The sequence below is a fragment of the Heterodontus francisci genome, chromosome 27 (assembly GCF_036365525.1).
Source record: "Heterodontus francisci isolate sHetFra1 chromosome 27, sHetFra1.hap1, whole genome shotgun sequence".
In the NCBI taxonomy this organism is placed as follows: Eukaryota; Metazoa; Chordata; class Chondrichthyes; order Heterodontiformes; family Heterodontidae; genus Heterodontus; species Heterodontus francisci.
This window is the reverse complement of record NC_090397.1, coordinates 12,623,616-12,636,845: the sequence shown is the minus strand read 5'-3', so window position 1 is coordinate 12,636,845 and position 13,230 is coordinate 12,623,616. Positions and strand designations below refer to the sequence as shown.

The 13,230-nt window shown below is 43.6% G+C and overlaps 1 protein-coding gene across 2 annotated transcripts in view; it reads right to left on the bottom strand.

Moving 5' to 3' along the window:
- Positions 1 to 13,230, bottom strand: part of itpr2 (inositol 1,4,5-trisphosphate receptor, type 2) — a 308,108-nt gene that overhangs the window by 163,914 nt on the left and 130,964 nt on the right. For both annotated transcript variants that reach the window (XM_068058832.1, XM_068058834.1), the window contains exons 14-23: positions 10,273 to 10,414; positions 9,169 to 9,327; positions 8,711 to 8,883; positions 6,641 to 6,760; positions 5,688 to 5,873; positions 4,828 to 5,079; positions 3,480 to 3,624; positions 3,106 to 3,256; positions 1,388 to 1,590; positions 487 to 604 (exon numbers count right to left, since the gene is read on the bottom strand). In XM_068058832.1, coding sequence (XP_067914933.1) covers positions 487 to 604; positions 1,388 to 1,590; positions 3,106 to 3,256; positions 3,480 to 3,624; positions 4,828 to 5,079; positions 5,688 to 5,873; positions 6,641 to 6,760; positions 8,711 to 8,883; positions 9,169 to 9,327; positions 10,273 to 10,414 — 1,649 coding nt within the window. The remainder of the gene's footprint in view (positions 1 to 486; positions 605 to 1,387; positions 1,591 to 3,105; positions 3,257 to 3,479; positions 3,625 to 4,827; positions 5,080 to 5,687; positions 5,874 to 6,640; positions 6,761 to 8,710; positions 8,884 to 9,168; positions 9,328 to 10,272; positions 10,415 to 13,230) is intronic.

The following is a 13,230-nucleotide window of genomic DNA, read 5'->3' as shown; positions in this document are numbered from 1 at the left end:
TTGTCACTTATCCCCGACACGTCAGCTGAAGAATGGTGGGGATGAAGGCTTTGGAATAGATGATTCACCTTGACAGAGCATGTGGTTCATAACCCAGTGAGCCCGAGTGCAGGAGAAAGACAGCTCTCACTCTATCATTAGAAAACAGCACATAATACAGAGGCACATCCTGCACTTGTTGTATACAAAGCAGCAAGAGTACTTTGCATAATATAAACCACTCACAAGTCAGACACTATTTATGGTATTCTAAGCTAGGCTGTAAACACTAAATCACCAGTCTCCAACATGCATTCACTGCCTTTTGAGGAAACCAAACTGAGCAGTGCACTGTTCAAGTTTCCAAATTGCAAAGGATAAAACAATGGGTCAGAACTTGTTGGGATTTCCCCTCCACCACGACTGCATTTGGGACCAAACACAGCCAACACCTCAACTGTGAAAGGAAGCTAGTTTCAAAACACTGGACAGCGAGTGCACACTCACCTGCTGCCTCTATCGACGGTCCCGTCGGGGAGTCAACAGAACTGCTCTCACCAAACTCCTTCTTGTAGATCGACAGCATGTAGGAAATGCGATAGTCCAGTCTGACACTGAGAATGAACTGAAAAGTAAATCCCTTTTTACAACTCCAGGCAGTGGAGATTAACATGGCAGTGAAACAGTAACCGCAGTGGTAATGGAGTTTGGATCAAACATATGCACATGCATTTTTAAACAGAAAATTAAATAGTTTGTTAAATGGTTGCTTCTAAATGGTAATCATTTGCCTTTAAAACCAGATTGTTTAGAGGAGTGCACTATGGGAGACGTAGAGATGTTTTCACTCGTGGTAGAGACCAAATCTAGGGGCCATAAATATCAGTCACTAATAAATCCAATAGGAAATTCAGGAGAAATTTCTTTCCTCAGAGAAGTGGTTAGAATGTGGGACTCGTTACCACAGTGAGTGGTTGTGCTGAATAGCATAGATGCATTTAAGGAGAAGCTGGATAAAGACATGAGGGAGAAAGGAATAGAAGGATATGTCAATAGGGTTAGATGAAGTAAGATGCGAGGAGACTCGCGGAGCATAAACACCACCATAGACCATCAGGCCGAAAGGCCTGTTTTTATGCTGTACTGTGTAATTTCTCCTGAGTTACTCCATTCCCCTGATTTGCAGCACAAATCTCTTATTCAACGCTTTTACATCAAGTATCCTCTATTTATAGAATTTGGCAAATCTAATTTGTTCAAGAATTCAATGTGCTGCTCCTTTATCACGCCCACGTGATGCAACAGTACAGGTAGCCGCTGTCTTGGGTGCTCATTATCAACCCGCACTTTTAAGATGGGCTGATTAAAATTTAATGCTGCAGCAAATTCAAATCTTTCAAAAGCACACCTGCAATATCTCGATGATTTTCAGCTTTGTATCCATGACGGTCACGTCTTCATTCTCCAAGGCATGCACTTGCTTCCCTGGTACACTCCTGATCTGGCCGTCATGATTCTCCAGCAGAACTCCGGGTAGGATCGATCCTCGGCTCAGGACCATCTGAGTCATCATCTCCCCCACTCCGTGAATGGTCCTGATCACATTGTTCCCTGAAAGATGACAGAAACGGATGATGTTCTTTGGGGCCAATGACCTGTATATGCAATTTTTCCTCTACTTTTGTTCCTTACTTAGAAAAGAAAAGCAAATGCAATTATCCCTGCATAATAATGCTGTAATACAGACCATATACTAGGATAGTAAAGCAGAAGAGTCCAGTGCGTGGACGGGGAGGGGTAATGGGCTAGAAATTGAATTTATATAGCACCTCAGGACGTTTCAAAGAGCTTGCCAGCCAGTAAAATACTTTTGAAAGTGTAGTCACAGTTATAATGTAGGAAATGTGGCAACCAGTGTGTGCACAGCAAGCTCCCACAAACAGCAATGCAATAATGGCCAAATAATCTATTTTTTTTAGTGATGTTGGTTGAGGGATAAATATTAGCCAGGACACCAGGGAGAACTCCCTTGCTGTTCTTCAAAATTGTGCCATGGGATTTTTTCCTTTTAATGTCCACCTGAGAGGCAGACAGGACCTTGGGTTAAGATCTCATCGAAAGTACTGCACCTCCTACAGTGCAGCACTCCCACAGTACAGATAAGCATGTCAGACAAGATTTTGTGCTCAAGTCACTGAACCCATGACCAAGGCAAGAGTTCTACCACTGAGCCACAGCTTAGAGTGCATACCCTTGAGGCAGTCTGACCAAGAGTTGAATGAAGGCCAGGCCTCATTTGTGGCAGGCTTCTCCTGCCCAATTATCCCATATTTGCCTGCACCCAGTCAATCCAATAGCTCCAGGTGAAGCAGGAAAATGTACCAACCCGCTCCTCGCCACTTCACATTCTGGCCCCAATACATGCCTGCCAATGCAGTTAGAGAATTTGATTGAACACCATGACAGACATAGCTCCTGTCAGACCTGAGGTTTAAAAAAAAAAGTCTGCAAATCACGCAGCACTACCGATAACGTGGTATTCGATGCAGAACACAATGTAGAAAGCCACTCAGGGTAACTTCACAGCAGCAGTAATCAATGGGAGTAAACACAACACATGCCAAGAAGACAGGCACCCAATTCTTCCCAATTACGCAATCTACATGCAGCACAATCCAGGGGTTTCAGAAGCTAAGATAAATAGAAAATTCCAACAGTTCTTCAAAAGTAATTTTAATCAGAGCAAAACCAAACTACAGAAAGCGAGCTAATTTCTAATGCTCAGCATTGTCTATCAGTCCAAATTTTACACTAAAAGATGCAAATTTAATAATTAGTCTCAGACCCATTCAGAGGTTTGTGTTGACTTTCTGTTAGCGGGTAATGAACAGTGCTGAGCTCATCAAGTGCCCTGTTCACTGGGGGAAGCTATGTTAAGGATGACAGCTCGGTATGAAACTCGTAATAAAGCTCATTTTAGATCAGAGACCGGTGGCATCAATTCAAACTGACAAATGAGGGTGTACGATTTAATCATGTTACACATTATTGAAGTTTAACTTTACTTAATTTCACCCCTTTCAGTCAGAACAATTTTACAGAGAAAGGGGAGTGCTCTAATCTTACCTCCATCTTGAAACTTGCTTAGTCTTTCCAAATACGAGGACGTGGGATTCTGGACACAGTCCAGGATGGCCAGTAGTGTTCGAGTTAGCCTCAGAAGCTCACTAAAGCTGTAGAAGCCAAAGTAGATCAAGTTTCGAGCCAAATTCACCACCTAGAAAAGCAGCAGAAGGATTTGTTCAGTTAATCCACATGGTCTAACTAACATTTATGGAGCAAAAGTTAACAGAAACTGGACATTTCCAATCCCAATATTTGGTCTTCAGCATCAAGCTACAGGATCATGTCAACATGTTGTAATTTCTATGTAATCACCCAAAAAAAAGGTGTATTTTCGGCAAAACATCCCCTAAGTTACTCCACTCCCTGATACACACCACAAAAGTGAGCTTGTTCTTTTCCTTGTCTCCGAAAGGAAATGGCTGTGTTACAACATCCTTAAGGTACTCCTCCACAAAGTCCACCGTAAGAGCAAACTTGTTCTTTTTGTCGTCACGTGAGGTGTCAGTGAATGAGTCGTACCTGCCCAAAGATTGGAATGTTTAAAGGAGATGCTTCATTAGACAGAAGACTAACCTCAGGTTACACAACTGTCACACATTAAGACCAATGCGACACTGCCACAGAAGGACACGCACACAAACCAAATGAGTTTTAAAATCAAGAGCATGTCATGATAAAGCATTTAGAAACCAATATTTCACCCTGAACCCTTTCGATATTGTTTCTTACTTACAATTAATAAAAATAGATTAAGCAATGAAGAATACTCTCTTATAAATATACATTGAAAAGTGTACTATAATTCCAATACACATGTGAGATTACATAATACTACATGGAATCGACAGCACGGAAACAGGCCATTCGGCCCAACTGGTCTGTGCCAGTGTTTATGCCACGCACAAGCCTCCTCCCATTCTAATGAGCCTGTATTCTTCTGTTCTCTTCTCTCTCATGTATAAATCAAGCCTCCCCTTAAAATGGGTCAACGCTATCTGGTTAAATCACTCCTTGTGCAGCGTTCCATATTCTCACCAATCTCTGTGTAAAGAAATTCTTCCTTGATTCTTTATTTGATCTGTTAGGGTCTATCTGAAGTCCCCTTGTTCTAGAACAGTTTCTCCACATTTACCCTATCGAACCCCTCCATCATTCTTTAAAGACCAGGCAGTATACTGGAAACAGTGCCTACACACTGCTTTCAAACAAGTCTTGGCTGTGATTCAGCAGCAGTGGTATACAGTGGTATTTCCTGGTCATAATCAAATTTAAACAAACAGTAGAAGCACAATTTAAACAAAGTTATTCACGTGTCCTGACAATGTATTCTTACTTAGGAAATTATTAATTATAATTAACTAATCACTAAAACAGGTGACCTGGTCATTATTGCACTGCTGTTTGTGAAGTCTTGCTGTGCACAAATTGGCTGTCGTGATCTTTGGGGCGTCATGATGTGGAGAAAGGTGCGATGTAAATAGAAATTCTTTCTTTATAACTGCTTTTTTTTCTGCCCATCTTTCTTTCCTGAGGTGCTGAAAGGCGCTATATAAATGCAAATTCTTTCCTTCTTGTTGTCGCTAGGATTTTAGCAGAGCATTCGATTCAGAACGCCAAGCCTTTGAATTGAGAGATGCAGATCTAATTGCTTCATTATTTTGGTGCGTGTGCTAAAAATGCTTGAATTTAAATGAACACATAACATCAAAGTGCAAGGCATACTCATGAATTGTGATCTTGGTCGGGATTTCTGTCCATAGCCGGGCATATTTCACTGGGGTGACTGCCTCCTGTGGATCTCGGTCCACGTGCATGTGCAGCATCAGCCGGCAGAAGGAAGCCCGTAGATCATAAGGGAGGTTCTCGTCCGACACACAACGAAGGATGAGGTCCACTCCAAGCTGCGTCGAGATCTGGTCAATAGCAAGGTACTGACGATCGAGGCACATTCTTGCAAATAGGTTCAGCTGGTACCTGTAGGAAGGGAAAGTGAGAATGAATAATATAGGAAAAAAGTGGTGATTAAAGCCACTGTCAATTCACATCTTCCACCTGTCAAACATGAGCTTATCCAAAACCCTGCTGTGTTCTACCTAGCACCAAGTCCCATTCACCCATCAGCCCTGTACTCCCTGACCTGCATTGGCTCCCAGTCCAGTAACACCTACATTTTTAAATTGTCATCATTGTTTTCAATTCCCTCCATGGCGTCACCACTCCCTACCTCTGTAATCACCTCCAGCCCTACAACCCTCCGAGATATCTGGAATTCTCTGCCTAAACCTCCCTCTCCTCCTTTGAGATGCTCCTTAAAATCTATCTCTTTGACCAAGCTTTTGGTCACCTGTCCTAATGCCTCCTCCTTTGGCTCAATGTCAGTATTTTCTGCTTACGCTCTGCAAACAGCCTTGGGACATTTTACTATGTTAAAGGAGCTATATAAATGAAAATGATCATTGTGGTAGATTCATAATGCCCTCGGGGCAATCAAGAAGAGGCAATAAATGCTGCCTGGCATTATCACTCACATCTCTAGGACAATTGAAGAAAAAAACTTGCTTCACTGATTAAGGACAAATTACCTGTAGTATGTTAAAATATCCTTATCATCTTTATTTCCCTCCTTCGCCTCCTGAGCCAGATGCCGAATAGACTTGCCATGAGGTTCCTTGTCTCCATCGATCCAGTATAACCAAACCTCATCGTCATCAACATCATCTTCAAGCAAGGAACTTTCTATGCTGAAGTCCCCACGATTTGATAACAGCCTTTACAAAGGAGAACATTTGAAACATAAACATGAACCTCACCACAATAGCACACTACTGGGGTTACAAAGGATTGAAAATAACAGTCACAGACTCACTGCACCTGTTTATGTACTCTGCTGGGCTGGGCAATACGTTTTCACAAGCCATTATGGCTCTCTTGTTTTTAAATAATGAAATATTTCAGAACCACCATTTCACACAGGCCTTTCCTCCCACCTCCTCCAAAAACCAGACTTTACAACAACCCAAACATTGAATACCATCTCCCATTACATTCTCCCATGATTCGCACGAGTTCCCGCAAGTAAGGCTTAAAATTGTTGCCACTCGTGAAAAGAAAGCAGGAAATACTGGAAACACTCAACAGGCCAGGACGTGGAGAGGGAAACGGAGTTAACATTTCATCAGCATGCTCTGTTTTTAGTTCAGATTTCCAGCATCCTCATGCTTTTGTTATAACTCCACTGTTACACCATCATCTGGCATAACTTCAATTAACATTGATCAGATTTCAATCATGCAAATTAATAATTCTGGATTTTTCGATACATTTTAGAATTATTGAGAATAAATTCACTATTCAGTAGCTTAAGAATGTGTTGATTAACCACACAGACAGATAACACATTCATTCATAATAACATTCAGCATTCTACCAACCCTCCCTATATAACAGCCAGCTATAATTTCATATTGGCAGCACAGGTGATCTTAAACTGTCCAGTTAAATGATCTGCAATCCTGTAAAGAACATTACTGCTTACTTGGTTTGAATGAGAATGTCAGCGTTGGAGGTATTTAACATAAATTTGCAGATGAGTTCCTGGGTGACTGGGATGGCAATGTTGTTGGACACGCAAAGATCTGACAAGTAATCCAAGAACCTGCAAGTAAATTAATGCCACAAATGATGAAGTATTTTCGTGTTAATCCCTTCACTGCCCTCTGGCACACCTTGAAAATACTGGACTTAAATCTGCTGGCGAGCTAACAATGAATTAAAGGTCGTTATTACTGTGTAGAAAATCCTGCAATTTCTGGCGTGGAAGAGATACACAGGTAGTAAATTGTTTAAATTTTTTTTTTTTTAAACTTTTCTTTCTGATTTCTCTCTCCATTGATCTAATCTCTATTTCTTTTTCAGTACTTGATTTGATTCAACGTCACCCGACTTCCTTCTCCGTAATTCCTGTTTCACTCTCTATCCTTAGATCTCATTACTTATGGAGTTCGCTGAGGTCTCAGATACCCTGTTGCTTTTGGTGTTATGAATTTGCATTTGCATCAATTTGCAGTGCAAAAAATAATTGGAGCTGAAACGTGAGGAATAAAACTCAACTCACGCTGCTCAGCATGAGATACCCTGCTCCAATAGTTTCTGAGACATTATGACAAGTGCATTCAGCATTACATTTATTTTTGGAGTCCCATCACTTTGAAGATGGCAATTTTGTTGCAGTCCAGTCCTGCACAGCTGCCTCTCTCTCATTCCTTGTGGAATTCTTTTTCTTTTCCGTATTGTCCCCTGGCAGGCAAGATGTCCATCATCTCCTCTGGGTGGGACGAAGGACAGTCCAAGCACAAGCCTCTCAATGACCAACGTCAAAATGATTCTAGTATTACGCAGGAGTACTCACCCAGGGGAATCTCTCTGCTGCTCCCCCTCGTCTCCCTTCAACCCGCTCTCTTCTCCAAAAGGGCATTTCTACATAATGCTCCATCTCATGATCTGACCGAGTTCCTCAGTCCTGAAGCAAGCAAATCTGATCTCCTGATTAGTCATTTGGTTCCCATCTGTTATTAGCTCAGTGCAAATTTAAATAAAGGTTTTATAATCTTATTTCTTTGTCCTATTTCAGGCTATCAGATTATTTCTACGGCTGAAATTTTACGCCACCTCCCCCCCACCCCGGCTCCCTACCATCTCCACCATTTCCCCGGCTCCCCCCAGGGAGACGTAAAATCGTGTGGGAAACGGGAGGGGGTGCCATGCCAATCGCCTACCCGCCCCTGGTGCAATTTTACCAGCAGCGTGGGAGGTGGCAAACAGCCCGCTTGCCCCAGACCATTGGAAGCCCTTTAAGTGGCCAATTAATTGCCACTTAAGGGCTTCCTCCGGCTGCCGCTGACATTTTACTAATGGCAGACAGGCACTTCAGCACCTGAGGAGACTACCAGTAACACCTGGTGCCTGCCTCCTTGCGGGCTGGGGGCTAAAGCAGGGGAGGGGCCTCCTGATTGGTCACTCCCAACAGCACGGACCGTCCCTGCTAAAACTACCACCTCTGCCCTGCTCTCCATCCCACCCACCCACAGCCCACCTCGCCGGGGCCTAGCTGACTGTCTCTGGTAAGGCCCAATCCCCACTTACCTGCTCCGAGGTTGGGGTCCATCGTAGCCCCTCTCGCCGGTTGCAGTCCCAGCAGTGGCCACTGTTCCCAGTGGCGCCACTGGGACTGAGGAGCTGCTAGCCCTCCAATTGGCTAGCAGCTCTTGTTGGTGGGTTTTCCTGCCTTGGAGGGGTGCAACTCCCAAATGAGGCCAGTTAAGGGCTTGGGCCACGGAAAATAGCAGCGTGGCTTCCAGGCCTGACTGAGGTGGGCTCGCCCCTGACTTTTCAGCCGGTGGGCAGGGCCATTTAATGTTAAATCCGGCCTACGATACCAAGACTTGCAAGTATCAGTTTTAATATACAGTGATATAAACAAAAGGTACACTGATCAAAGTGAGAGCTCTTCCAAAGAAGTTCTGGCAGAAGATTTAATTTTAAATGCCATAGGACCAAAGAACAACACTGGAAGAAGAAAAGATCAAATAAGCGCACACTATCCCACCTGGGCTCTCTGTTCCTCCGCAGCAAGTTGACAAAGGTTTCTATTTCCTTGGCTGTGATGTGCTTCTCCAGCAGTTTCCTATTGTTGTGTAACAAGGCTGTAATTGTGTCTTCTGCCAGCACATCATATCCAATTTGGGACTGCATGATGCCAAACATCTTAGCAATGTACTCCTGAAAGGAAACAAATTATACATAATAGAGTGTGGCGAACGGGCAGTGGAGAGCCTCTTTCAAAGAGCTGGCACAAGCACAATGGGCCGAAAGGCCTCCTTCCCTGTTGTAAAAAAATTATTTGAAATAAATCCATATTCATTCTGAAATGTTGACCTGAATCTTGTGTGAGGAAACTTTTTTCTTCACAAAGGTAAGAATCTGTTTTAAGCACAAGCGTTGAAAATATAGACTACTTTACACAATGCACCATCCCTACTGCTGCAGGCAATGGACTGTACCTACCTGATTTTTCCTGTAGTCCTGTTGAGAGTGTCTAAGCACCCGGTAACAGAGCCGCAATATGTATCGATAGGGAGCATATCTCTGATCTCCTAAGTCTTCCAGTCTTAACATTGGCCCTTCCCCTTTGTCCATAAAAGGGGCTTTCAAAATTCCAAAGATCTGTTAAGAAAGTTGACAAAAAAAAAGACACATCCACTAATAAGATACTGACAGGAATTTCAATCCCTTGTGCAATTTATTCCTTTTTTGCAGGAAATGCAAACTACCAATACTCCAGAACTTCATTTCAACCCATTTCTGCTTCCCTTAATGTTAAATTTCACAATCCCATGGTGATAACAGCATCGGACCAGGACTAAGCCATTCAGCCCCTCAGACCTGCTTCCCTGTACAATTAGATCAGGGCTAATCTGTAGCTAAACTCCATTTACTCGCTTTTTCTTCATATCCTTCGATAACCTTACCCAACAGAAATCTATTGGCCTTAATCTTGAACATTTTAACTGACACAGCAACCACAGCCTTTTGGGGCAGGGTGTTCCATATTCTCATTATCCTTTGTGTGAAAAAGTGTTTCCTGATTTTACTCCTGAATGGCTTAGCTCTAATTTGATTATTCCCTCTTGTTCTGCACCTACCCTTTTCAAATACCGGCACCATTTTGAACACCTCAATTAGATCACCCCGAATCACCTTTACTCGATGAAATACAAGTAAAGTTTATGCAACCAGTCCTCATAATTTAACCCTTTAAGTCTCCAGTATTATTCTGGTTAAAGCGCTCAGTTTGTTAAGGTTTTTACCTGATAGATGGAAGGCTGTGGGTTCAAGCCTGCAATTTAGGCCAACATGCTTACAGGGAACTGAATAGTGCCACCCGTTCTCTGCACCTGCGCTGGCTGCATAAATAACCCAGTACTCGCACTATTACATAGAATGAGCTAAATAAAGTATACTCTCCGAATGTAGTACTTTCTCATTATGGGTTAGCAAGATATTATACCTTGCATGAAGCAGACTGTCTCTTTAAATTATGCCTTGTATAACCATTTATGTGAGAAACATAAAATCCGAGCTTTCAAAAGAGTAGGAAAGTGGTCTTACCTGCTTCAAGATATTTTGCTCTCGCATTAGCTTCTGTCTCTCCCTATTTGGTTTTGTAATAACTACATCCAAGACATCTTGACCATTGCTGGGCACATGAGCAACAAAGAAAACCAAGTCTTCCAATAGCTTTGTCACAAACCTGTCAATAAATTAACTGATTACTTCTCAATTTTAAGTTACTCTGTTTACTTCTATTTTCGTCATTTGTTAACAAAACCTTTCCCATAGATTATAGAATGGTTACAGCACAGAAGGAGGCCATTTGATCCGTCATATCCGTGCCTGCTCTCTGCAAGAGCAACTCAGTTAAATCCAACTAAAGCCTGGCTCGGGTATAAAATTAAAACCTGAACCTGTGCCCGACCCGACAACAGCCAACCCGAGCCTGACCCGGGCCCGAGTCCTTTAATAACAAACATATTTTTGAAACAGAAAGAGATCATAGACTAAAACTAAAACAATACGAAACAAAAAACAGTACAGTTCAGCCCGACCCGACCCGAGCCCGACACACGTAGTCAGGTTTGGTCGGATTCAGGTCGGGTTGCCAGGCTTTAAATCTCTGTCGCCTGCAAATTTTTAGTATTCAGTAATTATCCAACTCCCTTTTGAAAGCCAGGCTTGAACCTGCCTCCACCACACTCTCAGGCAGTGCAATCCAGATCCTAACCACTCGCTGTGTAAAAAAGTTTTTCCTCAGGTCGTCTTTGGTTCTTTTGCCATTCACCTTAAATCAGTGTCCTCTGGTTCTCAGCCCTTCTACCAATGGCAACAGTTTCGCCTGATCTACTCTGTCCTGACTCCTCAGGATTTTGAACACCTCGATCAAATCTCCTCAGGTTGGATTTTACAAGTCTGTGCCCCAACTCCCAGGCCTTGACTCTGCCTCCTCACTCACACGCCAATCCATGCTGGCCAATCTTCTCCCTCCCTGTCTCAAACACTCCAGCTTTGCTTTCTTTCCTTGCTGGTTGTAGCCTTGGAAGTTGTGTTATCTCCAAGATGCGTGGTATTAACATAACAGAAGCAAGAATAGGCCACATGGTCCCTCGAGCCTGCTCTGCCATTCAGTAAGATCATGGCTGATCTGATCTTGGGTTTATCTCCACTTTTCCACCTGATCCCATAACCCTTGACTCCCCTATAGTTCAAAACCTGTCTATCTCAGCCTTGAATATTTTCAATGACTCGGCCTCCACTGTTCTCTGGGGTAGAGAATTCCAATGATTCACGCCCCTCTGAGAAAATAATTTCTCCTTTTCTCCACCTTAAATAGGTGACCCCTTATTTTGAAACTATGCCCCCTAGTTCTAGATTCCCCCACAAGGGGAAACATCCTCTCAGCATCTACACTGTCAAGCCCCCTCAGAATCTTGTACGTTTCAATAAGATCACTTTTTTTAAAAAATTCTTTCATGGGATGTGGGTGTCGCTGGCTAGGCCAGCATTTATTGCCCATCCCTAATTGCCCTTGAGAAGGTGGTGGTAAGCCACCTTCTTGAACCGCTGCAGTCCATGTGCTGTAGGTACACCCACAGTGCTGTTAGGAAGGGAGTTCCAGGATTTTGACCCAGCGACAGTGAAGGAACAGCGATATAGTTCGAAGTCAGGATAGTGTGTGGCTTGGAAGGGAACTTGAAGGTGGTGGTGTTCCCATGCATCTGCTGCCCTTGTTCTTTGAGGTAGTACAGGTCACAGGTTTGGGAGGTACTGTTGAATGAGGCTTGGCGAGTTGCTGCAGTGCATCTTATAGATAGTACACACTGCTGCCACTATACACTGGTGATGGAGGGAGTGAATATTTAAGGTTGTGAATGGGGTGCTAATCAAGCAGGCTGCTTTATCCCGGATGGTGTCGAGCTTCTTGAGTGTTGTTGGAGCTGCACTAATCCAGGCAAGTGGTGAGTATTCCATCACTCTCGTGACTTGTGCCTTGAAGATGGTGGACAGGCTTTTGGGGAGTCAGGAGGTGAGTTACTCACCACAGAATACCCAGCCTCTGACCTGCTCTTGTAGCCACAGTATTTATTGTGGCTGGTCCAGTTCAGTTTCTGGTCAATGAAAACCCCCAGGATGTTGATGGTGAGGGATTAGCGATGCGAATGGCATTGAATGTCATGGGCAAATGGTTAGATCCTGTCTTGTTGGAGATGGTCATTGCCTGGAACCTGTGTGGCATGAATGTAACTTGCCAACTTGCCACTTATCAGGCCAAGCCTGAATGTTATCCAGGGTCTTGCTGCACGTGGACACAGACTACTTCAGTATCTGAGAAGTCGCAAATGGTGCTGAACATTGTGTAATCATCAGTGAACATCCCTCCACCGTAAAGTCAGAAGTGGGGAAGGTCATTGATGAAGCAGTTGAAGACAGTTGGGCCTAGGATACAACCCTGAAGAATTCTTGCACCGATGTTAGTTCTGGAGCAGAAGTCTTCAGTACCACTGCCAGGATGCTGTCAGGGCCCATAGCCTTTACTGTATCCAGCGCATTCAGAAGTTTCTTGATATCACCAACCTCAGGAGGAGGCAGAGATGAATCATTCATTCAGCACTTCTGTCTGAAGATGGATGCAAATGCTTCAGCCTTCTCCTTTGCACTGATGTGCTGGGCTCCCCCAACATGGAGGATGGGGATGTTTGTGTAACCTTCTCCTCCAGTTAGCCATTTAATTGTCCACCACCATTTATGACAGGATGTGGCAGGACTGCAGAGCTTTGATCTGAGCCGTTGGTTGTTGGATCACTTAGCTCTGTCTATCACACGCTGCTTCTGTTGTTTAGCAAGCAAATAGTCCAGTGTTGTTGCTTCACCGGGTTGACACCTCATTTCCAGATATGCCTGGTGCTGCTCCTGGAATGCTCTCCTACACTCCTCATTGAGCCATGATTGATCGCCTGGCTTGATGGTATTGGTAGATGGGGGATCTGTTGGGCCATGAGGTTACAGATCATG